This window comes from Podarcis melisellensis (genome assembly GCF_964234715.1).
Source record: "Podarcis melisellensis genome assembly, chromosome: 3".
NCBI lineage: Eukaryota > Metazoa > Chordata > Lepidosauria > Squamata > Lacertidae > Podarcis > Podarcis melisellensis.
In genome coordinates, this window is record NC_138530.1 from 78,626,545 (window position 1) to 78,653,111 (window position 26,567).

Consider the following 26,567-nt stretch of genomic DNA (forward strand, 5'->3'; position numbering starts at 1 on the left):
TATTTCATAAAATTTGTGCTCTGCTTGATTGTAAAAAAAAACCCCTCAAAGAGCTTTACAAAAGATAAAACAGTAAAATAAAATAAAATTCACAACCATATTTTAAATCATTAAAAAGTTAAAATACTAAAACAGATGTAAAATACTTCCAGCTTTCTAAGGCTCTGGGTAGGCTTGTCTGCTTGTTTAGCAGGTGTGATAAAGAGTACATTGAAGGCAGAGGGCTTGTGGTAGCTCAGTTGGCAGAGTATGAATCTCTTAACCTCAGGGTGGTTGGTTCAAGCCTCACATTCAGCGAAAGATTCCTCCATTGCCAGGGGTTGGACTAGATGACCCTCGTGGTCCCTTTCAACTCTGTGATTATATGGTTCTATGTCCTGCTTGATCTCAGTAGGCAGCGAGTTCCAATGTGTAAGCATTGCCACACTAAGCAATTGGGTTCTTACAAATGCAGGACAGGTTTTATGAAGCAATGCCAGCTCTGTTGACATTCTTGCTTAGATGTGAGAATGGTAGCCACTTTCGTATTCAAGAAAGTGAAGCACCTTACAGGTGAGGAACAAAGCTTGCTTCTACCTATCACACGCAAGTCACTGTGAATAGTTACTCAGTGCTTGCAGAAAAGCATTGCAGCAGCGGAAAACAAGTACGGTAATTAAAAACATTTTAAAAAACCAATTAAAACCAGCAGTAAACTGACAATACATTAAAACATAGTGCAGATCTCTCTGTAGAGAATGATTTGAAGACTTGGGGGAAAGTTTTATTTTAATGCTAACTATTATCAAGAGCAGGATATCTGTTTCCAAGCCAGTTTATTGAGGTGCGAGGTGTTCTCAGATCATTTACAAGTGTGGATAGAGCATGTGCACTGTATGCAGAAGGTTTCAGGATCAATCCCTAGCATCTCGAGATAGAGCTTGGAAGTACTCCTGCCTAATACTCTGGGAGAGCCCACTGCTGGTCAGTAGATACTACTTGACTAGGTTAACCAGTGGTATGATTTAGTATAAAGCTTCCTCTGTTCCTCTGCTGGGTCCTGTTCTGAAGACACACAAACACACTGATCCAACTGGTCAAGTGTACATACAGAGTGAACCCCACTGCCCCATTCTTTTTGATACTGATAAATATTCTGTGTACAGGCAGTGGGAATTTTACACAGAGATTTCTGTGAAATGTTGGGTTGTGATAACTTATTCTGAATTGTGCCGGTAAGCTTCAGTTTGGCACCATAGTTCTAATATGAAAGAGCTCTGGGTTGAATTGCTTTTCTCTGCCAAAAGATGCTCACAAATGTTTTTTTAATTTGTGCTTCCCTTTCTCTCCCCACCCATTCCCAGGAGCCTCCTATCTATTAAAACTGTGTTGGTTGATAGCCTTCAACATTTCAAGACGTTATTCCATATTCCTGATTCAATGTTGTGGGAGGGAGAAAGAGCCAACTAAGTGCATAGAGTAAAAAGCTTATAATGCAATTGTCTTTTCAGAGATACATTTCAGAGAAATATATATATATTTCTTGAGCTCTTTGTTCCAGCCAAGAAACAAAGTGCTGATCAGCAGTTCTGCAGAGAGCTGGCTAACCCATGCAGGACGCAGAAATCATGATGTAATCTTCCTTTCTTAGCAAGCACTTTGACAAATCTCTCCAGCCCTATCTCTCTCCCTTATTGTTTGTTGTTTCTATTTTAGGGTGTGAACGGAATGTCTGTGGATGAGAAGACTGAATCCCCCATGTATGTGTATGAGTCAACAGTCCATTGTACCAATATCCTCCTGTGCCTCAATGACCAGCGGAAGCAGGATATTCTCTGTGATGTGACTTTGATTGTGGAGGGGAAAGAGTTCCGAGCCCACCGGGCTGTGCTGGCTGCGTGCAGCGAATACTTCTTGCAGGTGTTGGTCGGGCAGACAGAAAATGATCTGGTGGTCAGCCTGCCAGAGGAGGTATAGTATGTCACCATTCCTACGTCCCTTTAAAAAAAGCAAAACTTTATAACGTGGTAACAGAGACAGAGAATAAGCCACTCTCTTACGGGTAGGAACATGTTTTCAGATTTGACTCTGTGTGTGTTTTAGTCCCAGGAGTGAGGGCAGTAAATGATTCAGAATCAGACTCCCTGTGGTCTTCTGGGCTAGAAACAAGAGAACAAAGGCGCTTACCAGGCAAGAACAAGGCAGCAGGCAGGGAAGAAGGAAGAGCAGAAACAGGGAGGGATCATACAAACATAGCGTCATGAACTCCATTAATCTGCTGCTGAAACAAGAGCTGGAAAATGATCTGGAATACCTATCTGTAGGTTGTAGAATGAGCCATTGCAGAAACAGGGAATGCATAATAGAAAGTCACTAAGAGAACAGAGTATGTCTCCCAAGCAGGTATTCTCTCAAGCTCACAACATTGTCAGGGTCGAAACAGGGTCACTGGGACTTTTTTGCTGCGTTACAAGTGGTTGTGTGACACTTAAGAATAATTGAAAAAGCCTATTTCCAGCACATAGAAGACAGCTTTCTACTATCTCAAAAGAACTTCACTATAGTGAGAAATGTAAAATCCAAAACGGCAAACTCACTGTAGTTTCCCTGCACTACCAGTACCTTATACAATCAAGCGACTTGTAGAAGTTTGAAAGATATTTCTAGTCCTCTTCACTGCAGCATGCAAATTGCTTCTAATATTACTGTCACTTAAATGCACATTTTATAATGCGGAATAGTAGCACAGGAATCTTTTTAGGACCAATAAATGTACTTCCAACACGCTTCAGCTTTTACTGTTTGTATTAGACCAGGAAAAGATAACTGTGCAGCAGAATCTCACGTTATACAAGTGTCCATCTGTATAAAATTGTAATACCAGAACAAGGCTGATGTTTGCATGAGATAAACTGAACAAACTGTCTCCAGCGGCAGGGTTAGTAGGGGAGGCTTATTGTCCGTCCCCCCCATTCAATTGCCTCACCTGCTGGTCCACCTACTCAGCCCTTATGAGATTCTTCAGAGAACTCACAGCATCACCATTCCTGGCTTTGAGGAAGGAATTTGTGCCTCAGGGAAAGGCATCCTAGGTGAAGTGTCTCTACCTTTGCAGTTACCGTTAGAAAACTTTTTTTTTAAATAAAAAGTTAAAATTTACTAAAGTAACTTTACTAGCTTTCAATTTTAAAAGAAAATTTCTAGCTGCCATAGAAAAGGATCAGAGGCACGGGAACACTCCCAATGCCACCTCACCCAGAATGCCTTGCTCCGAGAAAGGACCCCCTCTATAGAAGAAGGCAAAGAAGGCAGGGAGCTGGAGAAGCCACCCGTGCTCCTGTGTGTTAGCAGCAGCAAACCATTCAAAAAGTAAGCTGGTGGGGAGGAGGGGAGGAGGAGGAGCAAATTGCAGTGCCGGGGGTGGGGAGGTGGCAGCAGTGCATGCTACTGTACAGTGGTACCTTGGGTTACATATGCTTCAGGTTACAGATTCTGCTAACCAAGAAATAGTACCTCGGGTTAAGAACTTTGCTTCAGGATGAGAACAGAAATCGTGCTCCGGCGGCGCGGCGGCAGCAGGAGGCCCCATTAGCTAAAGTGGTACTTCAGGTTAAGAACAGTTTCAGGTTAAGAACAGACCTCCAGAACAAATTAAGTATGTAACCAGAGGTACCACTGTATTTTAATATTTTGTTGGAAGCCGCTGAGAGTGACAGGGGAAGCTCAGCCAGATGGGCAGGGTATATATAATAAATTATTATTATTATTATTATTATTATTATTATTATTATTATTATTATGCTTCCACCTCACACGACATGCCTTATATCACCCTAGACTTGGGATGCTTCGCATGGTTGGCAGCAGCTGCTTGAAGCTTCAGAAATAAGTCTGGTTGAGACATGGAACATGTACATGTTGTTTGGCCTCTTCCATTTCCTCATGACTTAGGCTTTCTGCTGCTTGTCCCATGAGGCTAATGCTCCCTTTCAGCTTTGCCTTGTGTGAGGGTGGACCTTATGCAACTCTCTGAATTCTTTTGAAACCTGGACCTGGGAGACCAGGGTTCCAATCGTTTCTCAGCCGTAAAGCTCACTTGAGTGACCTCTCTCAGTGTAATCTACCACACAAGGTTGCTATGCAGGTCAAATAGAGAGGGTCAGAGTGTGGCATCAGGAAGGGCTATAACTCAGTGAAAGAGCATCTGATTTGCATGCAGAGGGTCCCAAGTTCAATCCCTGGCGTCTCCAAGTAAGGTCATGAGCATCTCCAGGAAGGCTGCTGCCAGTCAGTGTAGGTGTCAGGATGCTGTCAGCGACTCCCGGCTGGTTGCCCAAGAAAATATAAAGACAAGGGAAGGTTTCTTGCTGTCCTTTTTTATTCAATATTTACAGAGAGAGGCTATAGAACCCAGCCTCCTGGATAATGGCGTTGTCCTGAGTGAATCTCCACACACACATCCTGCCTCTCCTACTTCCTCATTCATCACTTCTGTGGGTGCTGACAAGTGCTCTCTGTCTTTGAGCTCCTTGCTCTCCTACTTTCAAGGCTCTCTGGGAGAGGAGTGGGTCTGGAATGCTTTCTAAAGACACTGTGTCCATCAGCTGTTGCCCCGCTTCCTCCTCCTCCTCTCCCATTATTTCCCAACTATTCCCCTCATCTGCCTCTGAGCTGCGACCTCCCTCAAACCCCTGTTGTAAATCTATACTGTCTTCCTCCTCCTCCTCCATGGAAGGGTCAGGCTGGGGAGGTGGTCTCCACCATTCTTCCTCTTCCGAGTCCCTGGCAGTAGGCAATACTGAGTTACATGGATGAACTCGTTATAAGGCAGTTCCTCTGTCTACCTTGTGCTCCTTGGTGATGTGATATAAATGTAATAATAAAATAAAATATTGCAACTGGAGTAAATTATACAGATGAAGAAAACTTCAAAGTAATAAAACTCCAAAGCAACAGAGCAAATATTCTTCATACCCGGGGTAACCAACATGGCTTTCTCCAGATGTTGCTGGACTCGAACTCGCATCAACCCCAGCCAGTATGACCACTAAGACACTAGACATCCTTGGGATGTCTTCAGAAGCAAGCTCTGCTGAGTTTGGTGGGACCAGACCCCCCCCCCCCCAATTAAGCAGGTGTAGGGTTTCATCCTAGGGCTGTCATGAAAGCACAAGGCTAATTCATCTTGCTTATACAGTATTTGCTCTCATGGTGGGTTTGAGTTTTAGTCTATGCCTTAGTACCATTCATTTGGAGGGGGAAACCCACTCAGGCCTCATGACACCCACCCGCCTATGGAGCAGCAGGAGGGATCCTCCCCTCTGTGCACGTTCCATAATGACTCTTGTTAAAAATTCAAACCGAATAAATTATTTCCCAAGAAACATATTAATTCGGTAGAATTGATTTGATTCATATTCCTGTTGTTGTTGTGTTTTTGCTTTATTTAATCATAGAAATCAGTCCTCCTTCCTTTTAACAAGGCATTTAATTAAGCTTTTAATTCATGATAAGAAGTTAAATAGCACTTGGGAATATTTCTTTAATGGTTTCCACTTCCCATCTAGATTACAAAAAAAAGAAGAAGTGTGATAGAGAGACATCCAGGGCTGTCAGCCAAGGGTATTGTAGGTCATGCCAATATTAGCTGGCAGAAGGCCATTATCCAATTAACATTGCTTCATCGCTGCAAGTAATAACTCTCAGGAAAATGATTGAGTCATTCATGGTGTAGTGGTACTTTTACTTTAGAAATACCCAGCACTGTTTAGAATAGTGCCTGATTCATAGGGTTGCCTGCTCTTCTTTGCCAGTTAAAGCAAAGCTGCATTAGTCATCTCTGAAGGTGAAAGCTGCGTGGAAGGAAAGCATGGATTTTATTTTATTTTCCTGCTTCTGACAAATCGAGATTTTAGCTAAAGGGAGTTTTAACCCAATACAAATGAAGTCTTGGAAATACTAAAGCAGGGTAACAAAACAATGACTCCTAAGGAAGCCATTTTCCATGGGGAAAATGCTGGGGTAGCAATCAGTGTTGTCTAGAACTCTTGTCAAATACTGATGTCATATAAGATAGCCAGAATTACAGGCAGTACAACATTATAAGAATGGTATGCTTTCCCCACTTCCTGCCCAGCCAGCCCATCATAACATATCCTTGTTTATTTTTCTAAATTGTGTTACCAATACAGAGTGTGTGCATTATATGCTATCTTTGCACTTTGCTCTCATTTTAAGTATTTATCTGGGATCTGCTTTGAAACATAACACCTTTCAGTGACAGTCGCTGTCCTGCATTATCTCATCCGTTTTCTTATAGATCTGCATATATAATGCCTTGGGTTGCTGAATGTTTTACATGAAAGAAATACCAGGCAGAAAGATGAACTCAGGCTTCTAGGCTGGCAGAAGCCAAGTGTGTTTAGAAAGCTCATCCATTCAGAGCCATGGGTGGGATGGAGTCAGGCATCCAGCATTAGCTGTGTTCCTTAAGTGGCAGCAGTGAGAAGCCCTTGCATCAGTTAGCCATCCACGGCAGCCGACTGGCCCGAGATGGGGGAGCGGAGTGTTGTGTATTAGCCAACAGAAGATGATTGGGCACAGGAGAAAAATCAAAGGCAGAATGCACAAGGTCAATTACTACTGGAGTGTTATATGAAAGATTATGACTTACTGTGTTTTATTCTTTGTTCTTTTAGAAAACCGAGAGTGTTCCGTTATGTGCATCTCTCTTCTCTCCTCTGTTTATATATTGTGTATAATAATTTGACAGAGTGCTCATCAGATGTAGCACATCTGGTCTCCACAGTGATCTGAATTTGGAGAAAAAACAAAGAATAGTTAAAGTAGGAGTAGTAGCCATTTTTAATGGACAAATTCGCTGCCTGGCTTTCAGAGCAGGCAGGAATTCATCATAGGTTAAAAATAATTATACAAAATCAGTACATATTTAAATATCTAGTGATTTAACAAAACAATAATCAGAGGGATAGAGATGGCAACTCTACTGGGAAAGACTTTCTAGCTGGGGGGGGGGGAGGACAAGGGGGTGGAGAGGTAGAATGAATGGGACATGATAAAGGTTCATACAATTATGTATGATGTGGAGAAATTCATTCATTCATTCATTGCTACATTTTTATCCCGCCATTTCCCCAAAGGGCTCAAGGTGCCATACATACTTTCCTTCAGCAACTATCAACTGAAGCTCTTCATACGCTTTATTTCTTCCACTGATTTGTCAGATTCCAAACTAGCCTGCATTCCAGCCTTCACTCCTCTCCCATCTTTCCTTCTGGAGAGAGGTTGTTTGCACCCATCAGTTTTCAGGCTAAAGTGATAAAGCTAAGCTCTGTGAACATTTATATTGCATTATGCTCAGATCACTAATAAGCATTATCATCATTCTACACCCAGAGCACTTTGCAAGTGGTTCTCTAGCCTCTGCGGATTGATGGGGGGGGAATTACACCTATAGTCGGATGCATGCATGCTAGTTGTTTGAACTTTTGCAGTCTATGTTCTAAGTGTATTTTGACAATCACAGCATCATGAATCTGTGTCGAGAGAGACAATTCATTCTCTTCCCTGAATTACATAGATTTAACTATTGTCCTGAAAATCCTCTGTTACAACTTCTTGGCTGGCTATTTCAGAGCATTCCAGGATTGCAATTCCACAGTTCATCTGTGATTTTCTTTTTCTTCTTTTTTGCCAAGAAATGGAATTTCAAATGTTTCTGAAAGGGGTAATCGTGTCGGCAGATACGAAGTGAGGCTCTGTTGTGTGTATTAGTGAATTGGATATTATTGGAAGTGGCCATTAAAAAAAAAAAAGCTTTCAGAAACCACATGAAGGCACCCTGTGATACTTTATTCAGAAGGCACAATAGTTCTGCTTTCTAGCATACAGCACAACATCCACCTTTTTGAGGTGGAAGAGATAAAGAGAGCATTGCAAGCCTTGAAAGTCATTCCTTTCCCTCCCTCTGGTGGTGGTTCCTGATTCTAGGTTGTTGTTACGATATGAAAGCAACACAGCTGCAAATGAATATATAAATGAATATATAAATGCACTATTTGAATACAGATTGTGTAGACATGAAACTACAGGGATAAACCCCCTCCCTGATATTCTGTGTGAAATATAAATTGAAAGCCAAACAGTATGTTAATAAGGCTTGGTTTATGGGACTGTATTAGCCTTGGTTGCCCTAGGAGAAAGATGGATGGGAGTGTGATCTTGCTGCTTTTGCTCAATCTCTCAGCAGCTTTTGATACCATCAACCATGGTATCTTACTGAACCGGCTTGGTAGGATAGAATGGGAGGCAGTGTGTTGCAGTGGCTCCACTCCTACCTACAGAGTTGTTTAGAGGGTGGCTTTGGGTGATTACACCTTGCCCCCCCCCCCGGCAGCTATGATGTGGAGTGCTCAAGGTACTGCCTTATCTCCAATGCTATTTAACATCTATATGAAACAATTGGGAGTGGTCATTAGCATCAGTAAGTGGATGACACTCAGCTCTTTTCCTCTGTTACATTTGTCAGGTGTGGCTGTGCAAAACCTAGACCTAGACATAATGGTGGGCTTGATAAGAGCAAATAAGGTGGATGCTGATGAGTCAGAAGCTTTGTGTGTAAGCGAATTCCCAAGTCTGGGGATCAGGCAATTTGCCTGCTCTAGGCAATGTTGCACTCACCCAGAAGGAACAGGTATGTAGCCTAGGGGTACTCCTTGAGCCAGCAATGCCTGAAGATCTTCTGGTAGATTCTCCTGCTTATACCTCAGTCGCTTCTGGTACAGAGCCTAGGGGGAAAGCCTAATCTGTAGTTGCACCCACCCCTAAGCCACTTCCCCTATGAAAGAAGGTGCTTACTAAAAACTTACCATTTTCCAGATGAGTCTGAAGGACATTTCTTCATAGGGTGATTTTTATTTTATTTTTTAGTGAAAGGTGGTATGTTAGTCCAAAGGGCCTTTCTGTGGAAGTAAAGCCACATAGGGAGGATCAAAGAACTGGTGCTTAATTTTTTACCTACAAATTTATCCCATCCTCTCTTCTCTATCCCCCAAGTGATTCTCTCTCTCTCTCTCTCTCTCTCTCTCTCTCTCTCTCTCTCTCTCTCTCTCACGCGCGCGCACACACACACACACACACAGTTTAAATTGTGTGCATTTGAAATGCTGGGTGTACAATTTCAAATAGACATTAAGTGCACAAGGAAAGGGTTAAGCACTACTCTCTATCTACCCTCCCATGCTGATTTTCTTGCACACAAAAAGAGAATATGGTTGCATTGTACCATTTCCACAAGATGTGAATTTAGCCAGTAGTGCGTAGATTTTGAAATAGCTACTTCTAAAGCAGCAGGATGAACTAACTTTGCTAAATTACTATAAATTTATTTCTTTTAGATTAGAATCATGGTGAGCCATCTTTTCACAGTGTTGTTATTAATTCTAGTTCATACTCCTGCCAATTAGTGGCCACAAGTCCCGTGGTCAAGGAAGTAGATGCATACCGTCACTTCCACCATGCACTTCCCATAACATGTAATGTGTAGTACTAGGCCAGGCTCCCTCAACCTCGGCCCTCCAGATGTTTTTTGGCCTACAACTCCCATGAGCACTAGCTAGCAGGACCAGTGGTCAGGGATGATGGGAATTGTAGTCTCAAAACATCTAGAGGGCCATGGTTGAGGAAGCCTGTACTAGGCCATACAACAGGGCTCAATATATTTGGGAAGGAGGGGAGAGGAAATCTTGCAAATAGAGCTTCCATGCAGAGCACATATGTCACACCACCTGCATGGGAATTGGTAAGCATGTGTGGTAAGCAAGTGGATTTCATCTGAAAATTGGGCCAGATTCAAAAGTTTTGTTAAGGCAGTGGCAGATGATGATGATTTTATTTCTACCTCACCCAGTCACTTTTTGTGTGATACATGTGAAAAGTTTATGCTGAAATCCCCCTCTTAACTAGGGGTCTGCCCCATTGAGCACAGGAAGCTGACTTCTGAATAAGCCCGTACAGGATTGTGATATTAAGCATTCTAAGAGCAACATGGAATCCCCGCCACCAAGCAGATGTGGTTTTCAGGGGTGTTCACACTACAGAAAGAATGTGTGAATTAGAGCTAAAATTGCTGAAACCAAATTTTGCCTAATGCACACCTATTGGCAAAGCACTTTCCCTTAAAAGAATGCATTTTTGGATGTTATGTTTACTGATACAGTGGTACCTCTAGTTACAAACTTAATGCGTTCGGGAGGTCCGTTCTTAACTTGAAACTGTTCTTAGCTAGAAGCATGCTTTCGCTAATGAGGCCTCTTGCTGCCGCTGCACCGCAAGCACACGATTTCCGTTCTCATCCTGGGGCAGAGTTCTCAACTTGAGGTAACTCTTCCAGGTTAGCAGAGTTTGTAACCTGAGGTGTTTGTAACTCGAGGTACTATTGTATATGCAATTTTATGGACCCTTAAAACCCAATACAGTCATACCTCATGTTATGTCCGCTTCAGGTTGCATGTTTTCATCTTGTGTCCCACGGCAACCTGGAAGTACCGGAATGGGTTACTTCCGGGTTTCGCCGCATGCGCAGAAGCGCCAAATCGCACTGCACCCATGTGCAGACATGGCTCTTCGAGTTGCGGGCTTTTCACGTTACAGACTGGCCTCTGGAACAGAAGCTGTCTGTAACACAAGGTACCACTGTATATGCATTTTGTTAAACATTGCTTGCCTGGAGAACTGCATCGCAAAATTCAGAGAAGTGGAAATTTTAAAGAATGGGTAGGTTCCAGTTCTTGTACTGTTTTGGAAAGTGCAGAATTCGTAGGCTGTGAACCGAATCTAATTTCTCCACCATCACATAAGCCTTCCCCTTTCCAGAGTATTTTCTTTTTCAATTACACACTTTATTGTGGATATCTGTATTTTGTTGATTGCGCTCGGCTTTCTACATTTTTAATATATTTTTTTATATTGAAAGAAAAACATAGCAATGCAGCTGCTGAAGTAAGTTGTAGAAAGCAAACACATTTTCTCCTCCCTTCTTCTTTGTATATCATGTCAGAATCTGATTTGACCAGCAGGTCCCTAGTCTTCATTTTTTTGCTTTTAATGATGGAGACTGTGGAGTCAAAGCCAGTATCTCATTGTTATGCATGAATAGGAAGTATTCCTGTACTTATTTGCATTCATTAGCTGTAGGTAGTTCCTCTGTAGGGGTCCCTAGTCTTGTTTTTACAGTGCTTTTGGCAGTGTTTCTGAGGCACGTGAATTTTTATGATCTGTTGCATGTTCGTGCAATTTCCTGCCCTGTAATGGTATCGGTTTTCCGGGCGCAGAGGAATAGAAACGAAAACCCAGGAGCCCGCATTAGCATAAAATGTCCCAGTTCTGTCAGTTTGATTAATTTGTCTCTTTGTCTCCACTCTATATGATAAGTGCTATTAATGGCTGCAACACTTCATATGTCAAAGTCTTTCTTCCTAATGACTTGAAAATGTGGTTTATTTCCCCCCTTTTGTATTATTTTCCTCATTTAGCATTCCACTCAAGTGTAGATTTATGCTGCGCTCTTTCATTATCTTACTGGTTGCAGCACTCGAGTGATTACATATGGTGTTGGGGTATGCGTAAAGATGTGATCCCAGGGGTAGCAGCTGCTGATGCAAGCTGAAAATAGATCCTGCGTATGCTCAGCACTTTTCCCAGAGGTCTTTTATTTATTAGTAACAGTCTTCGTGCAGGGCAGCTTGGATCCTCATTTAGCAGGATGACTCTTTGCCTTTCAGAGAAAGGCAGTGACTTTGCTCTATTTACCGACTGCTGTGTAATTTTATTTGTTTGTTTATTTATTTGCTGCTACTTGCTTTCTATAGCCGTGTGGTGATATCACCTAAGCACAAATTGTAATACAACCCTGATTTAAAATGAAGTCAAGATATGACAGCTCCATTTGAATTAATGGAACCAGGCAGATCTAAGGTTTAAATTAAATAATCCTATTTGTAAGACAGCGCTTGTACATGGCGCACTGATTTAAACCGAACTCTGGGCTTTCTCCAGTGATTTCTTATACTCGGTATTGTTTCTCTATTCTGTTTTTCCATAGGGGATTTTTTCCCTGTTATAAATTCATTCAAGAAGATTTCATCTGCCTTATGTACTGTTAAAAGAACTAGCCTGATCCTCATGTTTCATCATTTCCTGCATGCAAAAAATATATGCCTTGTCTCAAGCATAACTCCTATACAGCCTTTCTGAAATGTGTCGTACATTTTTTAATCTTTTTTTTTTAGACTGACTCTCTCAAAACCTGTAAAATGCCTACACATTTTGTTTCATAGGACAAAATAAGCAGAGCTTTGTGTTGAGGTGGGGATTTAAACCAGGGAAGCCTTGCCAGGAATAAAGGGTTAAATATCTCCTCCCCAGCACCGCACCCCTGGCCCTATTTCTCCCCCACGTCTGCCAGCCCCATGATTCTTTTAAGCATAAAAAAAGCAAACGTCAGGACCTTCCACCATCTCATCAAGCTGCATCCTTCATTTGAAAGATTTGTATTTTCATATGCATACCATAGTATTTATATGTAGGAAACTTTCTGTTTTGGAAGCTTTCAGAAGCATGTGAAAATGTAGCATTCTTGGCTGGGAGAAGAAAAATGGAATTCAGTTGTATAGGCCAAAGCTGGACTAGGATGAACATGCTTCTTCCCACCCATCCCTGAGATTTCTAGACAGCAGAATCAAAGCTTCCAGGATGTTTACAGCTTTATTAAAATAAAAAGTCAGCAGGGAAATAGTGGCAACGTCATCTGTTTCCGCTTCCCTTTCTTTTTTAATACATAAAGCATTTATGAATAAATGTAAATAATAATTAGAAAGAGAGAGAGAGAGACTGACTTCTTTTCAGATGGAAATTGAGATGAAACCAACTTCCAGGCTCTATTAAGTTCATTGTGCAACTATGAACCTTACAAGAAGCTGTCTTTCGTCGGATAGTACTGCCCAGGTGTGACCAGTTCTACCAATCAGCATTGCCCCTGGAAGTGCTCCGATTGAAAAAATATTGCTTTATAGGATCACCCCCACCCCCTCACTGTTTATTCTCATCAACACTGATTAGTTATCACCTCCTGCTGGGAAGCTATTCTCCCCTGAAACGGTTAGCCCATAACTTGGAGAGGCAGATATTCTGGAAGATAGCAAGTATTAATTCAAATATCTAGGAAGGTAGCACACACATACGACAGAAGAAAACCATGGGGAAAACTTTTTATTTTTAATAATGGAGTTCCACTTCCTTTGTAATATCACCTTTTAATATAATAGGAGTGGGGTAGGTTATAATAGTGAAACCAGAGGCAGAAAGGGAGGGGGTTGAAGGAAATAGTTCCCATTCTACAAAATCCTGCTTCCTTTGTCCACATGTCTCCCATAAACATTTAAACTTCCCCAGTCAAGGGGAAGGGCTATTTCTCAGTGGTAGCGCAGTTGAATCCCTGGGTATCTCCAGGTTGATTTCCTTTCTAAAACCCTTGAGAGCTGCTGCCAGTCAGTGTAAACAGTGCTGAGCTAGTTGGACCAATGGCTTGACTTGGTCCTTTATTTCTAGAATTGCATTACATTTTAGTACAAATAAAGAAATAACAAAACAATTGGATGAAAATTAAACATACGAAAACAAAATGTGGGGCATTTCATTCACAATCCCGGAAAACCCCCATTACTGTTAGTGTTAAGGGGTAGTAACGTGATAAAATCACCATCATATAGTGCCACCTATGCCACTTATTTTATCACTTTTCTTATGTATTATCACATCTGTCATTCTTTCCCTTGATGCCTTGTTCATCAAATGTTATACCAAACTCCAGCCTTTGGTTATGACATGTGTTCCCAGGATTAATAGTGTATTATATGTCTTACTAATAACAGTAAAGGAAAGTAATTTGGGAGGAAGTTGGGGGAACACGTGTACATTCTGATTCAAAACTCATACTGGTGATACGTGAGTTACTAGTATTACTGTGGTTTGTAGTATAATCTGTCATCAGAAGGATTAATGACTAGTATTATTATTAGTATTCATGTTGGTAGTATTAATATTATCTTCCCCCACCCAAAGGGTAATGGGACATACCTAAATTATATGGCTAGATAATGCCTTGCAGAGCATTCCATCTCCAATAACAATATATTTGCCATGTGTTTCAGCTTTCTAACCTTAGTGAGAGCCCTCTGAAGGAAATAAAAGGGAGTGGGGCATCTGAACTAAAATATACTATCTATAGTAAACACTTCAAGAGCCTCTAGTGGTGACATTCTCTACCGCTTTTCATGAGCGGGGGGGGGGAGGGAATTGGAAACCATGGCGTTGGAGTTGACCCGAAGTGTGCCTTTGAAACAATGAGCTCTTCACTGAAAGAGAACACTTCAGAACAAGCCACATTTGACCTACTTATGCTGCCAAAGAGGGATGCTGTTAGAAAGCAAAGGGAAAACTGAAAGGCAAATGGAATGCGGAAGAATTTATGGTTTCCACTGCAGGAAATGCAGCACTTTAGCAAGGAGCCTTTGTGAGAGGGATGGTTCGTGCTCTGTCTGTCAGGGCGAGAGTGTGCTGTGGTGCCCTTCTGTTTTATTCTTCAGGTTGCATCCTCGCCATCCTGACCTTGTGCAGGCAAGCTTCAAAGAAGGGTGATTTGCCGCCCCCACCCCCCAGTGATTTGCTGTTTAAGAGTTAGACATGAACGTGCAATGCTGTGAAAGTGATTTCTTGAGTTGAATGCAACCAAAGGAAATTGAGGGGAGTCATGGACAAACAATAGAGCAGATGGCAGAAGAACCATGAAGTAGATAAATGTGAAGTTGGATTTGCATTCATTTTGTAATATTTTATAGTATACTGGGCAGAAAATAGATTTGCTCCTTCATAGCTTTTTGTTGTTTTCTCCTTTGCTGCTTGCTGCAATGTTTTTGGGTCTTCTAGAATCTGTCTGGATCCAATTCATTGAATTTTTTCTCAAGCAATCTGTACATATGGACCTCAACCTATGTCCTTCATATGAGCAAAATGCTAACTACCCACACCAAGTTTCTGTTCCTCAAAGTAACCAGGCTTGCACCTATTAACTCATATTGGCCCATTTTAATCTAAGCCTCCATTATCTGTTTTCTCATTTTAGAAAAGGTATATCTTCTATTCTTTCTTTTAAAAAACATAAACATTTGCCATATCAGTAGTGGTTAAATAGATAGCTTAATTTCATTTCCTTTTTTCCACTTGAATCCATAGGCACAACCACATCCAAACTATATTCCAGTGCAATTCATCTATAAAGAAACAAATGGCTGAATTTGAGTTTAATAGACTTGCTGATTCGGAAACCAAATTTGGTGATCAGAGAAACCCTACGTTTTTCTGCTGCTGTCAGTATTCAAAAAAAGTCCACCAGCTCAAGCCTTCAATGGGCTTTGTGCAAATAAAGAATGTCAAGAGTGTCACATAATTAATGCTACAGAGAGCTGATTAAAATTATCCTTAATTAAATTAACTAAGTTTTGTGGTGCTTAGAAGAGTGATCTTAAGCACTTAAAAAAGAAGACATGACTCCACTCTTGAGGTTTGTGTGGATTTGCATGGATTTGCAGATTTTGTATGCTACTATAGTTGTAACAACATAGAATGGTTGTTTTGTAAGGTGTTGATCATTCGTTCTTGTTTCCTTCTCTGCTGTCTATGGTAGAAAGAAACGGGCGCATGTGGTGGGGGGGAGAATAACACTTTACTTTGACATCAGTAGCAAGATGACAAATTATGCTCATAAAAACAAAAACCTATTTTTCTTGAAGCTGTCTAGGAGAAAGAGAGGCTACCTATCACTTCAGAAGCAGGAGCCAGCAATCTGCCAAAGATGTAGAAGCATGTGGGGGTGTAATAGTCAGCAAGGCTTCAGTTGTCATCGAAGGAGAAAGAAAGAGCTCCCAGTGAGGCAAATGTTTTTTGTACGGTGTGCTAAATTTTGGTTAGTGCTGAATTGCTGAATGTGAATTCTCCTTCCCTCCTTCCCTCTCCCAACATTTTTTTGCTCTTCAAGTTTGTAGGTGTATCACCCCTCCCCCCCCCCCACTGGACTTGTATTCATTTTCTACTGAGAATAGCTTCCCAATTTTATCACCTTCTTGCCATGTCAAGATCGGTTTCATAGTCCTCTTCCTTGTATTTTGAAGTAAAGGAGATGCATGCAATAAGGAAAGGAATTATAAAGCCACTAAATTTGCCAAATGAGGACCTCATCTTAGTTAAGAAGCACTAAACCATGATATTAATTTTCTAATTACTAAATATAAGATGATTCAGCATGCAGAAGGCTATGTTTTTCATCATACGGAAGTAAATGAATGAACCATCCGAATATCATTTTGCTGTTCATTATTTTATTCAGACAGCGTTAATTGCAGTTATTTTCTTTGAGTGTCTCTAAAAGTTTATTTATGCTGTTAATAAGCTTGAGCAGCTGTAGTGGTACTGACTGCCAGAAGTGTAGCTTTTTTTCCCTTTCTTTTTTTTGATACACTCTAGTGTAGCAATAAAGCAGTTGGAATATAAATTCAAAGTGAGCATGATCCTGTCTTAACAGATGGAACCTAAGCTTGCTCACACATGCACTCCATATTCTTTTCCTCTCACATATGCATACACACTTCCTCTGGCAAAATGGTTTTATCATTCTCAGTTGAAACCCCGCAAACAATAGCATAGAAAGAAAGACTTCTGTCCGATGGCATTAATCTAAAACTATAATGATGTGGGGAAGTGAGAGCCTGGCGTGCTCTGGTCCATGGGGTCACAAAGAGTCGGACACGACTAAACAACAACATAATGGTCTGGATTGTATTGCAGTTGCTATTATCTCCTAGGTGTTACAAAAGCGGAGAACTGTAATGGATGAAATAGCTGTCTAGTGCTGGTCAAAGGGAAGACCTGCCACCTTCTGGTCCTTTCTGTTCAATAACTCAGTCTAGACCTTTTTGTTCCTACTGCCCACTAATGCATCTTTCTTAATGGTAAAATTTCCTTACCGCCCACCAGTGCTCAATGGAAAGAGGATTCAGTTTGTGCTGTAGAACCCCCTACCGCCCACCTAGAATCCTGAAACGCCCACTAGTGGGCAGTAGGGACCAGGTTGACAACCCCTGGTCTAGACAATTGGAAACATAGATGACAGCAAGGAGAGGGTGTGTGCATAGTGCCTATAGACAACACAAAGTAGTGAATGCTATAAGGGAAGGCCAAAATTAATTGGTTCCTGACTCTTGGAGATCCTCCAAATTAATTCACAAGATAGGATTTCCCAGGGTCTGATTTTACGCCATGTCAGTTAGTGACTTGAACCCTCTGCTTTTCCTTACTGAGTGGAAGCAGCTTCTGTTCATGAAAAGCCCCCTTTACTCATGATAAGTCCCATCAGTAGAAATGATGCAAATACAGTGAAAACTTCAGATCTTGGGCCACTGGTCTTAAGCACATTTAACTAGGGAGGGGGCAGTAGGTGGGCCATGTAGGTGTCATGCAGGGTCTGACCTGACCTGGATGTCTCTTCCAACACCAAACATCCAGGCAGCCTAGAGCGTCAGAAGACACTTGAGAGCTTGCCTCCTGTCTCCAACCCTGATGAGGGTGACCTTGGGCTTCTTGAGGAGTTCTCTGGCAAAATAACCTCCTTTCCAAGTCAGAGGGGGAGGCAGGTGGAATCTCCTCTCAGCTTCAGATGGTGGATGCCAGAAATTTCAGGCTCAGGTGGCTGCCTTGCAAAGGAGTGTGCACCGGAGAATGCAGAGTTACCTAGGAATAAGGGGCTCAGGCAGTGTGCCCATGGGTTCCATGTAAAAGTACTCTTGCGGTTCACTTGGTATGAAAAGTTGGACCATCCTGACCTAGACCCTGCTTTTTCTATTCCCTTGTTCCTGACTGTTTCCATTGTGCCTACTATTGCCCTGGTTTTGTGTTTGTGGGATTGGTGTTGGGAGAGAGGGCCTCTGCCTCAAGAATTGAGTTCTAATCCAGTTGAAGCTAAACAGTATGCAAAAAATACACAGTTAAGAACATGAATGTTGGTGCCTGGGCAGCAGCACCTATTCCACAAAAAATGCAGAGTAAGCCTAAACACCCTGTTGTTTTCTCTCCAAACATGACTGAAAACAAGTACACTCTTAAGTTTGAGTGTGCCCTTTGTGTCTTTCTCCATCAAGTGGATGTAGAATGCTTTTGAGCTAATAGTACCTTTTAAAAATGTTCTTTATACTCCTACTGAGGAGAGAGAAATGACTATAGAAGAGGCGTTGTTCATTATGTAAGTAGACTGCTGTTCTAAAACTTCTCTCAAAATGTTGAAGGCATGGCTATAGTGTTATATACTAGTATGCAGCACAATCCAAACATCATTAGTTTGATCTGTTATTTGGGGGTGTAGCTCCTTGTTTAAGTTGAGGGCACCACTAAAGAATGACCCCCTTTTCAGCAGAGCTATGCTGACACTGTGCATGCAAATAATGAATTAAAATGCAAGCTGCGCCAGTCTTGAGAATCACTAAGAGTATAGGAACAAAGTACAATAAGTGCCAAATTCGGGGGTGGGGGATAGAATGGGGGAAAATAAGGGATTGGTGTTTCAGATTCTCCCAAAAGACTAGAAATTGAAAGCTATAGATAATCACTTTATGGTTGTTTTGGATGGTATATAAAGGCCTGCAGGAAGACAGGATATTTATACATGGCTGCAGCCTACCAGTTAATGATTTTAATTGCCTTGTTATCTAGTCAAGTGGAATCCTCTTTTGACAGTGGATATCTTCAGTAGCCCAGCTGAAGTTCCCACCATTTGGAACATTAGAATAGTCTAGTTGCGTTGCTGATTCAAGGGTTTTTCTCCTCAATATTTTTTTTCTTTGCCGCTCAGTAGTAACATTGCCTCCTTTTGAAATACTAGCCTCCTGATTGTACATAGTCTTGAGCACACACAGTCAATAATTTATCGAAAAATTCCTGGTGGCGTTTTCATGTTTGGAGATTTTATAATGGTCCGGGTATAATTCTGCTTTCTGGTCCTTGCTTGATGCGCTTGCTATGATGCATACTCACTAAGTGTCGTTTTTGCTAAAACGTACACAAAATCTGCATCCCCCAGCCTACTCAGCAACATTTACTAGCAGATGCTGACTGGAGGGCTCTTGCCATGAAGGCTTAATTTCACTGCAAAATACACCAGAGTGTGTTTTCCAGAATGCTGTCAAAAGTATTTGCATAAATCTCCAAGCTGAATCCTGATTTGTGTAGAAAAAGCGAAAGCAAATGGCCTCTCTGCACAATAAGTTGAAGAATCAGTGGTGGGGTTGCACAAGAAGTGTTTCTTTGTTATTTCCCTCAGAGTGGCTCTTCAGATGTGGGTCTATTTCACTGCCCAAGAATTTGAATGTGTTTTTTAAAATATAATAAAAATGTTATATTCCCCTTGATAGCTTATCTCCAGCTTTTGAATTCAAAAAGGTATAACAATAGTTTTAACAGTAGAGATGAACATCTCTGCTCCCCATCGTCACCCTCCTCCCAAATCCTCCCAATTTTGTAAGCTTATTTTTTTATTTACGTAGACTACAATCCAGAGATGCCCTTATTTTCAGGTTTTGGGTTTTAAAAATAAAAAAAAATCAAAATGTTAAGCCACTACATTTAAAGTACTGGAGCCAGATCCTCAGGAAACACTCTTCAGACTTGTCTGTCTGGATGAATTCAGGCCTCCTGACCAAAATATTTTGTCACAGTTAAGGAGTTTTAAAAGGTTGCTGGTCCGTTGGTCCATTTTATACGCATCCTATCCTTTAATCTGACTTCATAACTGCTTGGTAAGCACCTAAAATTTAATATATCTGATTATAACTATGCATATGGTTCGTGTTCGCTATATATGTGCCAATTCCCTGGAACAAAAGAGAAACAGGTTACATAGGAAACTGAGACATAGTAAACTAGTATACCGTATTGGCCTGAATATAAGCCGCACTCCCCCCCCCCCAAATTCTGACAGTGAAAAGTTAAAATGTGGCTTATATTTGTGATCTTACGCTGCCAGCAAAGTGGCGCGGCTCCTCCCTCCCCCCGGCAGCAGTCTGGATATTGTGGCTTATTTGCGGGAGCGGCTTATATTTGGGTGAATAGTACTTGTCCCAGACTAAAAAGCAAAGCATTTTCTTCATACAATCTTCCTTATAGTAATCGGTCCTCTAATGTGGGTGTTCTTTCTTTCTGGATATCTCTTACTGTATATATACAGGGTGAGTCTTTTAAAAGAGGCTCTGTGGAACATGTGTACTCTGTATCCACGGGGCCACTTTTAAAGGACTCACCCTGTATATATATTAAAAAACATGTTTTGAAAGCTTAATACATATAACAATTTTAAAAATGAGTGAAAATCACTGCATAAAATGTGCATGTAAGCAACTCTGCATGGGGGGAGGGGGGAATGCCAGTTACTGCTCTCTGTCTCTCATTTGGTGAAAAAGCTGATCATTCGGCATAGCAGCTCTTGAATTACAAAGTTCACAAATGAGAAATTCTGCCTTATTTTAAGAGGTAATAATAATAATACAGTGGACGCTCAGGTTACGAACGTGATCCGTGCATGGTGCACGTTTGCAACCCGCAGCGGCACATCTGCACACACACAGGTTGCAATTCGGTGCTTCTGCGCATGCACAACCCCCAAACCCGGAAGTAACCTGTTCGGGTAATTCTGAGTTTTGGAGGGCCTGTAACCCAAAAAAACACAACCTGAAGCGTCTGTAACCCGAGGTATGACTGTAATAAAAAGTTGGTCTGTTTAACTTGTAATGTAATGTAATTACACTTTGAGTGCATTTAGTACTAGTTACAGACACACTATGAAATCCTCATTTCCAGTTACCGCACTCCTGCTGAAGTTCTGCAACCTTTCATATCACAAATGTCCCAGGGTTTTTTTTTTCTGTCCTACTATTGTTGCACTATAGTGCAAGAGTGCTTCTCCAGATGACAATAACACAGTTCCAATTACAGAAGAACTAATAAAGCAGAACAATGTGTGGACGGCTCAGTTTAAATCCACCGCTAATGCACTGTTGCATTAGTGAGATGTAGCAGAATATACCCACAAAAAACCCCTCCTCAGTCTGGTCTCCCCCACACATTATACCAGCACCCTGGCTTTTAAAAAAGTATAAGTATGCTAATTACAGCAAATGAGATTAGAAGTCATGTTTAATCCCAGAGACTTTTGTAAGGCTGTGGAGAAAAAATAGAAACAGAGTTAACTGTCACTAAGCTTATCTTCTATTTCTAGGGACTGGTTTCTTATATAAATTGTAGCTTTAGGAAAATGCCAAGTGAGGCTATTAAGTAAATTGACTAATAGAGCTGAGGGGGGGAAGGCAAACCACCTATGAAGCAAGTAGAAATTCAGGCTGGCACAGGCATAAAAATTAACTAAGCTTCAAGAATCCGCACATAAATTCCACTTGCATCTCTACCTAGGTTCAGCATCGTATTCAGCCATTCCCAACCTGGCATTGCCCTAAACTTGCTTCGAGAACCTTAAGAGTTGTCTAGAACACTGAACATGGCTGGTTAGAGGGAATGTGTGCCTGAGAACAGAAGGATAGGAAGTCATGAGCGCATGAAGATCCCACAGCCTGCTCTGGAAGCTCTACTTAGTGTTTACATCTGTGCATGGTCATAGATGGCTTCTTATGCTAGATAAAGATCATTGCATTATGGGCAAGGAACTGGACGACCACCCCAGTGTGTGAGGTGAGCACCCAAGGAGGTGAGTGGGTATAATCAAGACATAAAGGAGAAGTAACCAAGAGCGATGGAATGGTGGAGAGAAGGTCCTCTAAAAAGGTGCCATCATAGACAAGCCTTCCCAAGTTGAATACTAGGGTCTGGGTTCAGCTAACTCTTCCCACTAGAGGAAGCCTGCACAAGGACTTCTGCTAGCACAATAGGGCTTCCCCACCCCACCCCACATCCTAGTGGAAGGTGGGGAGGGACATGCATGATCTACTGACTCATTCCAAGTCTTGCTAACTCACACCAGCCAGGGTGGAGAGAAGGGCAATGTTCGCTTCATCATTACACCAGCTCCAGGCTGACTCAGGCCCCTCTCAGGAGAATGGAGGAGCTTAGGAGCATTTCCTGGAAGCACTTTATTGACTGAAAGAAACAAGTGTAGGAAAGGGGGGGTGTATTTATTTATTTTATTAAAAAATATGTATTGCTATATTCCGAAAATATGTCACAGTGGTTTAAAACAATATGAAAACATAAAATCAAACAATAAATTTATAAAAAGTTACAAACAAGTAAAAAGGAAAAATAAATTAAAAACAGTCATCAATGGACAATTGTGAGGGATGATGAGGATGAGGATGAGGATTTTATTTATGATGTCTATTCCTCCCAACTAACTGGGTTGTCCCAGCCACTCTTGGCAGTTCCCAACAAAAAAAATGGTAAAAACAAAATACTCTTAGTTGCCAGCAATAGGCCTGGCAGAATAGAAAGGGGTTTTTTGTTTTTTGTAAATAAGTTTTTATTGGTTTTACAGTTTTATCTTCAACAATTATTCTTCATAAAAAACACATAACAAAAAAAGATTTAGACAGAAACATAAGACATTAACACTTTTTTCATTGTATAAACATCATCTCTTTCTTTTTGGAGGTTCTCTTTAACCTCCTGACTTCCTTCCATTTCCTTTTCTGTGAGTTTAGCCGTTTCAGCATAGTCCATCAATTTCAGTTGCCATTCTTCTATTGTTGGTATCATGTCTTCCTTCCACCTTTGGGCTAATAGAATCCGGGCTGCTGCTGTTGCATACATAAACAATTTATTCTTTTCCTTCAGGATTTGGCTTCCTGTTATTCCTAATAAGAATGCTTTTGGTTTTTTAATAAAAGTCAATTTAAACTTTTTCTTCAGTTCGTTATCTATCATTTCCCAATAACTTTAACCATTTTACATTCCCACCACATGTGATAAAAGGTACCCTTTTTTTCTTTACATTTCCAACACTTATTAGAACTTGTTCTATACATTTTGGCAAGTTTTACTGGTATTATGTACCAACGGTACATCATTTTCATATAGTTCTCTTTCAGTGTTGTGCATGCAGTGAACTTCAAATCCCCCTTCCAAAGTTTTTCCCAGTCACTCATTTGAATATTATGTCCCAGATCTTTTGCCCACTTTATCATCACACATTTAACCTCTTCATCCTTTGTTTCCCATTCTAGCAGCAAGCTATACAATACAATAATTTGGTATTGTCCTCTACAATTTCTTTTTGAAATCTGAATATAGTATAACTAAGTCCTGTCTTTTTATCCTCCTTAAAAATAACATTTAATTGAAAATATTGTAACCAATCTGTTATCTTTTCTCTTATTTCTTCAAATTTTCTTAATTTTAATTGATTTTCCACTTTGATTAGGAGCTCTCTATATGTTGGCCAACTTGTCCTCATATTTATCTTTTTGAGAGATATTGCTTCTGTGGTGACAACCAGCATGGTGTCTTTTGTTCTATTAAATTTTTGTATCTACATACCTACAGAATAAAAAGGTTTTCAACAGGCATTTAAAAGTTGCTACAGAAGACACTCACTGATGACCACAGTTGCTAAAATGTTATGTGTTTCTGGGGAAGTTTCATTTTCTTTCATCACCACTCCAAAGATTTTCAGATAGCCCATTTGGCAAATCATGAGACTCTTAATTTCAGGGTTGTGGGTTCAAGCCCCACGTTGGGCAAAAGTTTATGGGGTTGTACTAGATGACTCTTGTGGTCCCTTCTACCTCTACAATTCTATGATTTGAAAACAATGAAACTATAAATGCCAAGAATCAAATGTTGAGAACCAAAACCTCCCTTCAGCACTCTCATGTTATTTATTGTTAGATTGTTTCAAAGGGCTTGTGGCAGGTGGTGATGAGCAGATCCCTACCTTTCATTTTGGAATCTGTTGATCCCAAGACAAATGATTAATCAAAGTGGATCTCATTTCACTGTGACGAGATTATCAGGTGTGCAAAAAGGTCTCATCTCCCAGCCACCTTTTAGCCTCTAAACCCTCACCTAACTACTGCTGTGGATGTCAGTAGCTCTGGGGGAAATTACATCACCCAGGCCTTTTAGCTTCTAGGACAGCGCTTCAAAAGCAAAAGGAAGATGGAGACACCTCCGCTTCTTCTGGAAGCAGCCAGGCAAAGAAGTGGGAGGGAGGAATAGAAGGTTTCTGGGGAGGGGGGAGGGGGGCAGAAGGTTTTGGTGTCTTATGTGAGAGACAGTGGGAAAGGAATTGAGTTTTTCTCTGGCTTAGTTCAAAATCTGAGTGGAGAGAGATGTTGTTGCTTGGAAGGCCTTTCTTATGTTTACTGCAAGCATTTTGAGTTAAAGAGTTACTTTCTGAGCCAAGTAGTATGAACTATGGTGGTATCTCTAATGGCGAAATATGCTATGTCCTTATTTCATTCTAACTTCCCCAGCTGCCCTGCAAGGTAGCAGAGACTCAGCAAATGACCGAGCAATCGAGTAGGGATTTGAACTTTGATCTCTCATGTAGAAATCCAACATTCTCTGTACTGCACAGCTAAGTATGCAAGTTCACACAAGGTTGCAGACTAATCTAAGCCACTAAAAAGGAAGGAGGGGTTGTTTGTCTGGATTGAAGCTGAACTGAAATGTGCATTCTTGGGCAAAACATCCTCTGCATGGCCATTTTGATGAGCATAGAGCTTACACAAACCCGTACACAAGCTCCTAGGAATTGAGGTTGTTGCAGCCAAAGTGGGTATTCAGTAAAGAAATGCAACTAAGGAGACTAGTGACATACTTTATGACACACCCGTTTTATGTGGACATTTTTAGGGCTGAGTTGACAGGCTAACATTTGGGTCCAAGTTGAAAGCTGCTCTGTTGTACATATGGAATATCTTAATCATTTGGCACCCCTTGGTTATTAATTTTTAAAAAACTGCTATTTTACTCTCATCATTGTTTCTGCAGAAAGATGTTGCATCCCATTGTGTATTCCCTTTGTTATGCTGTCATTGTAGCATACTTAAGTTTCTCCCAGAAATGGTGGAAGGGGTTTGCACCGTGAAGAGCCCTTACCATCATATACAGAAAACAAGTGTTTGGATGTAATGTATGCAGCTTTTAAACCTTCCTCTTTAAAATGTGCAATATTTATAAGCACTTTGCAGTCCCTGAATATCTGCTTTCTTGTCACAGCAAATTAAATACAAGCAGTTCCAAAGGCAGTGTGCTGGTGGACCCACAATAAAGGCCAAATCAATATTTAGACAGCTTCAGGCTACTGAGATTCTGCCAGCTTCCACACTTGCCAGCAAGCCTTGCTTGCATTCATCATGAAAGTTGCTGTTTATGTACTTGAAACATTAGTGCTGGTCTGAAATGCTTCTAAGAGTCCTCCCTGAGGGCATCTTTTAAATTTGCAGAGACGCCTGCTACAGTACTTCAAAATACAGCGTTACTACCCAGTGCCTCTTGTAAATTGGTGCTATGTTGTTACTGATACAGGATTTTTGTAGATACAAACACACCACACTGATTCAGTCCTCTTACCTCCCTCCTTCCCCCCTCCTGGATTTTTTTGCCCTTTGTTTTTAAGAGCAATCAGCTGTCTAGGATGCAATGTGAACAACATCACAATACTGCATGCAATATCCTCTGGAGGAAGACACATGTAGCAGATGTCTCCAATGCCATGCTTTTGGGGTGCTGAAAGTCTTGAATCAGCTTGAAAGAAAAATGTACCGTGGAATGTTCTGAGTCAGGGAAATTTCTTTTATTTTGCCTAAATGGCATTGCAAGAGGTACTGGTTAAAACATACTTGGAAGCTCTTAGGCAAGACTCTACTTGTTTTGCAGTTCTCCCACCTAGTGGCTGCATTAGATAACTACAGATTGTATATGTATATGTATACATATACATATATGTATGTATATGTATATATATATACACACACACACACACACATACAAAGGTGACTATGGGGTTGGGTTGTGGTGCTCATCTTGCTTCAGGCCAAGGGAGCTGGCATTTGTCCACAGATAGCTTTCCAGGTCATGTGGCCAGCCGCTTTGGGCACAACGGAACACCGTGACGGAAGCCAGAGCACACGGAAATGCTGTTTACCTTCCCGCTGCAGCGGTACTTATTTATTTGCTTGCACTAGTGTGCTTTCAAAGTGCTAGGTTGGCAGAAGCTGGGACAGAGCAACGGGAGCTCACTCTGTTGTGCGGATTTGAACTGCCGACCTTTTGTGCGGATTTGAACCGCCCTAGGCTCAGTGGCTTAGACCACAGCCCCACCCAGGTCATTCATATACACACACACACACACACACATACACTTTGACTAAAGCCAGACTGAGACAGTAAGCAAATACCTTAATTAGAAGCAAGTGAAATCACAAAGTGGACTAGTGTACACAGGCTATTAAGTGCTTGCT

At 41.2% G+C, this 26,567-nt stretch overlaps 1 protein-coding gene across 4 annotated transcripts in view; it reads left to right on the forward strand.

The window, feature by feature from the left end:
* BACH2 (BTB domain and CNC homolog 2) overlaps positions 1-26,567 on the forward strand; it is a 237,272-nt gene that overhangs the window by 190,041 nt on the left and 20,664 nt on the right. For all 4 annotated transcript variants that reach the window (XM_081906998.1, XM_081906997.1, XM_081907000.1 and 1 more), the window contains exon 3: positions 1,696-1,950. In XM_081906998.1, coding sequence (XP_081763124.1) covers positions 1,708-1,950 — 243 coding nt within the window. In that variant the 5' untranslated portion in view covers positions 1,696-1,707. The remainder of the gene's footprint in view (positions 1-1,695; positions 1,951-26,567) is intronic.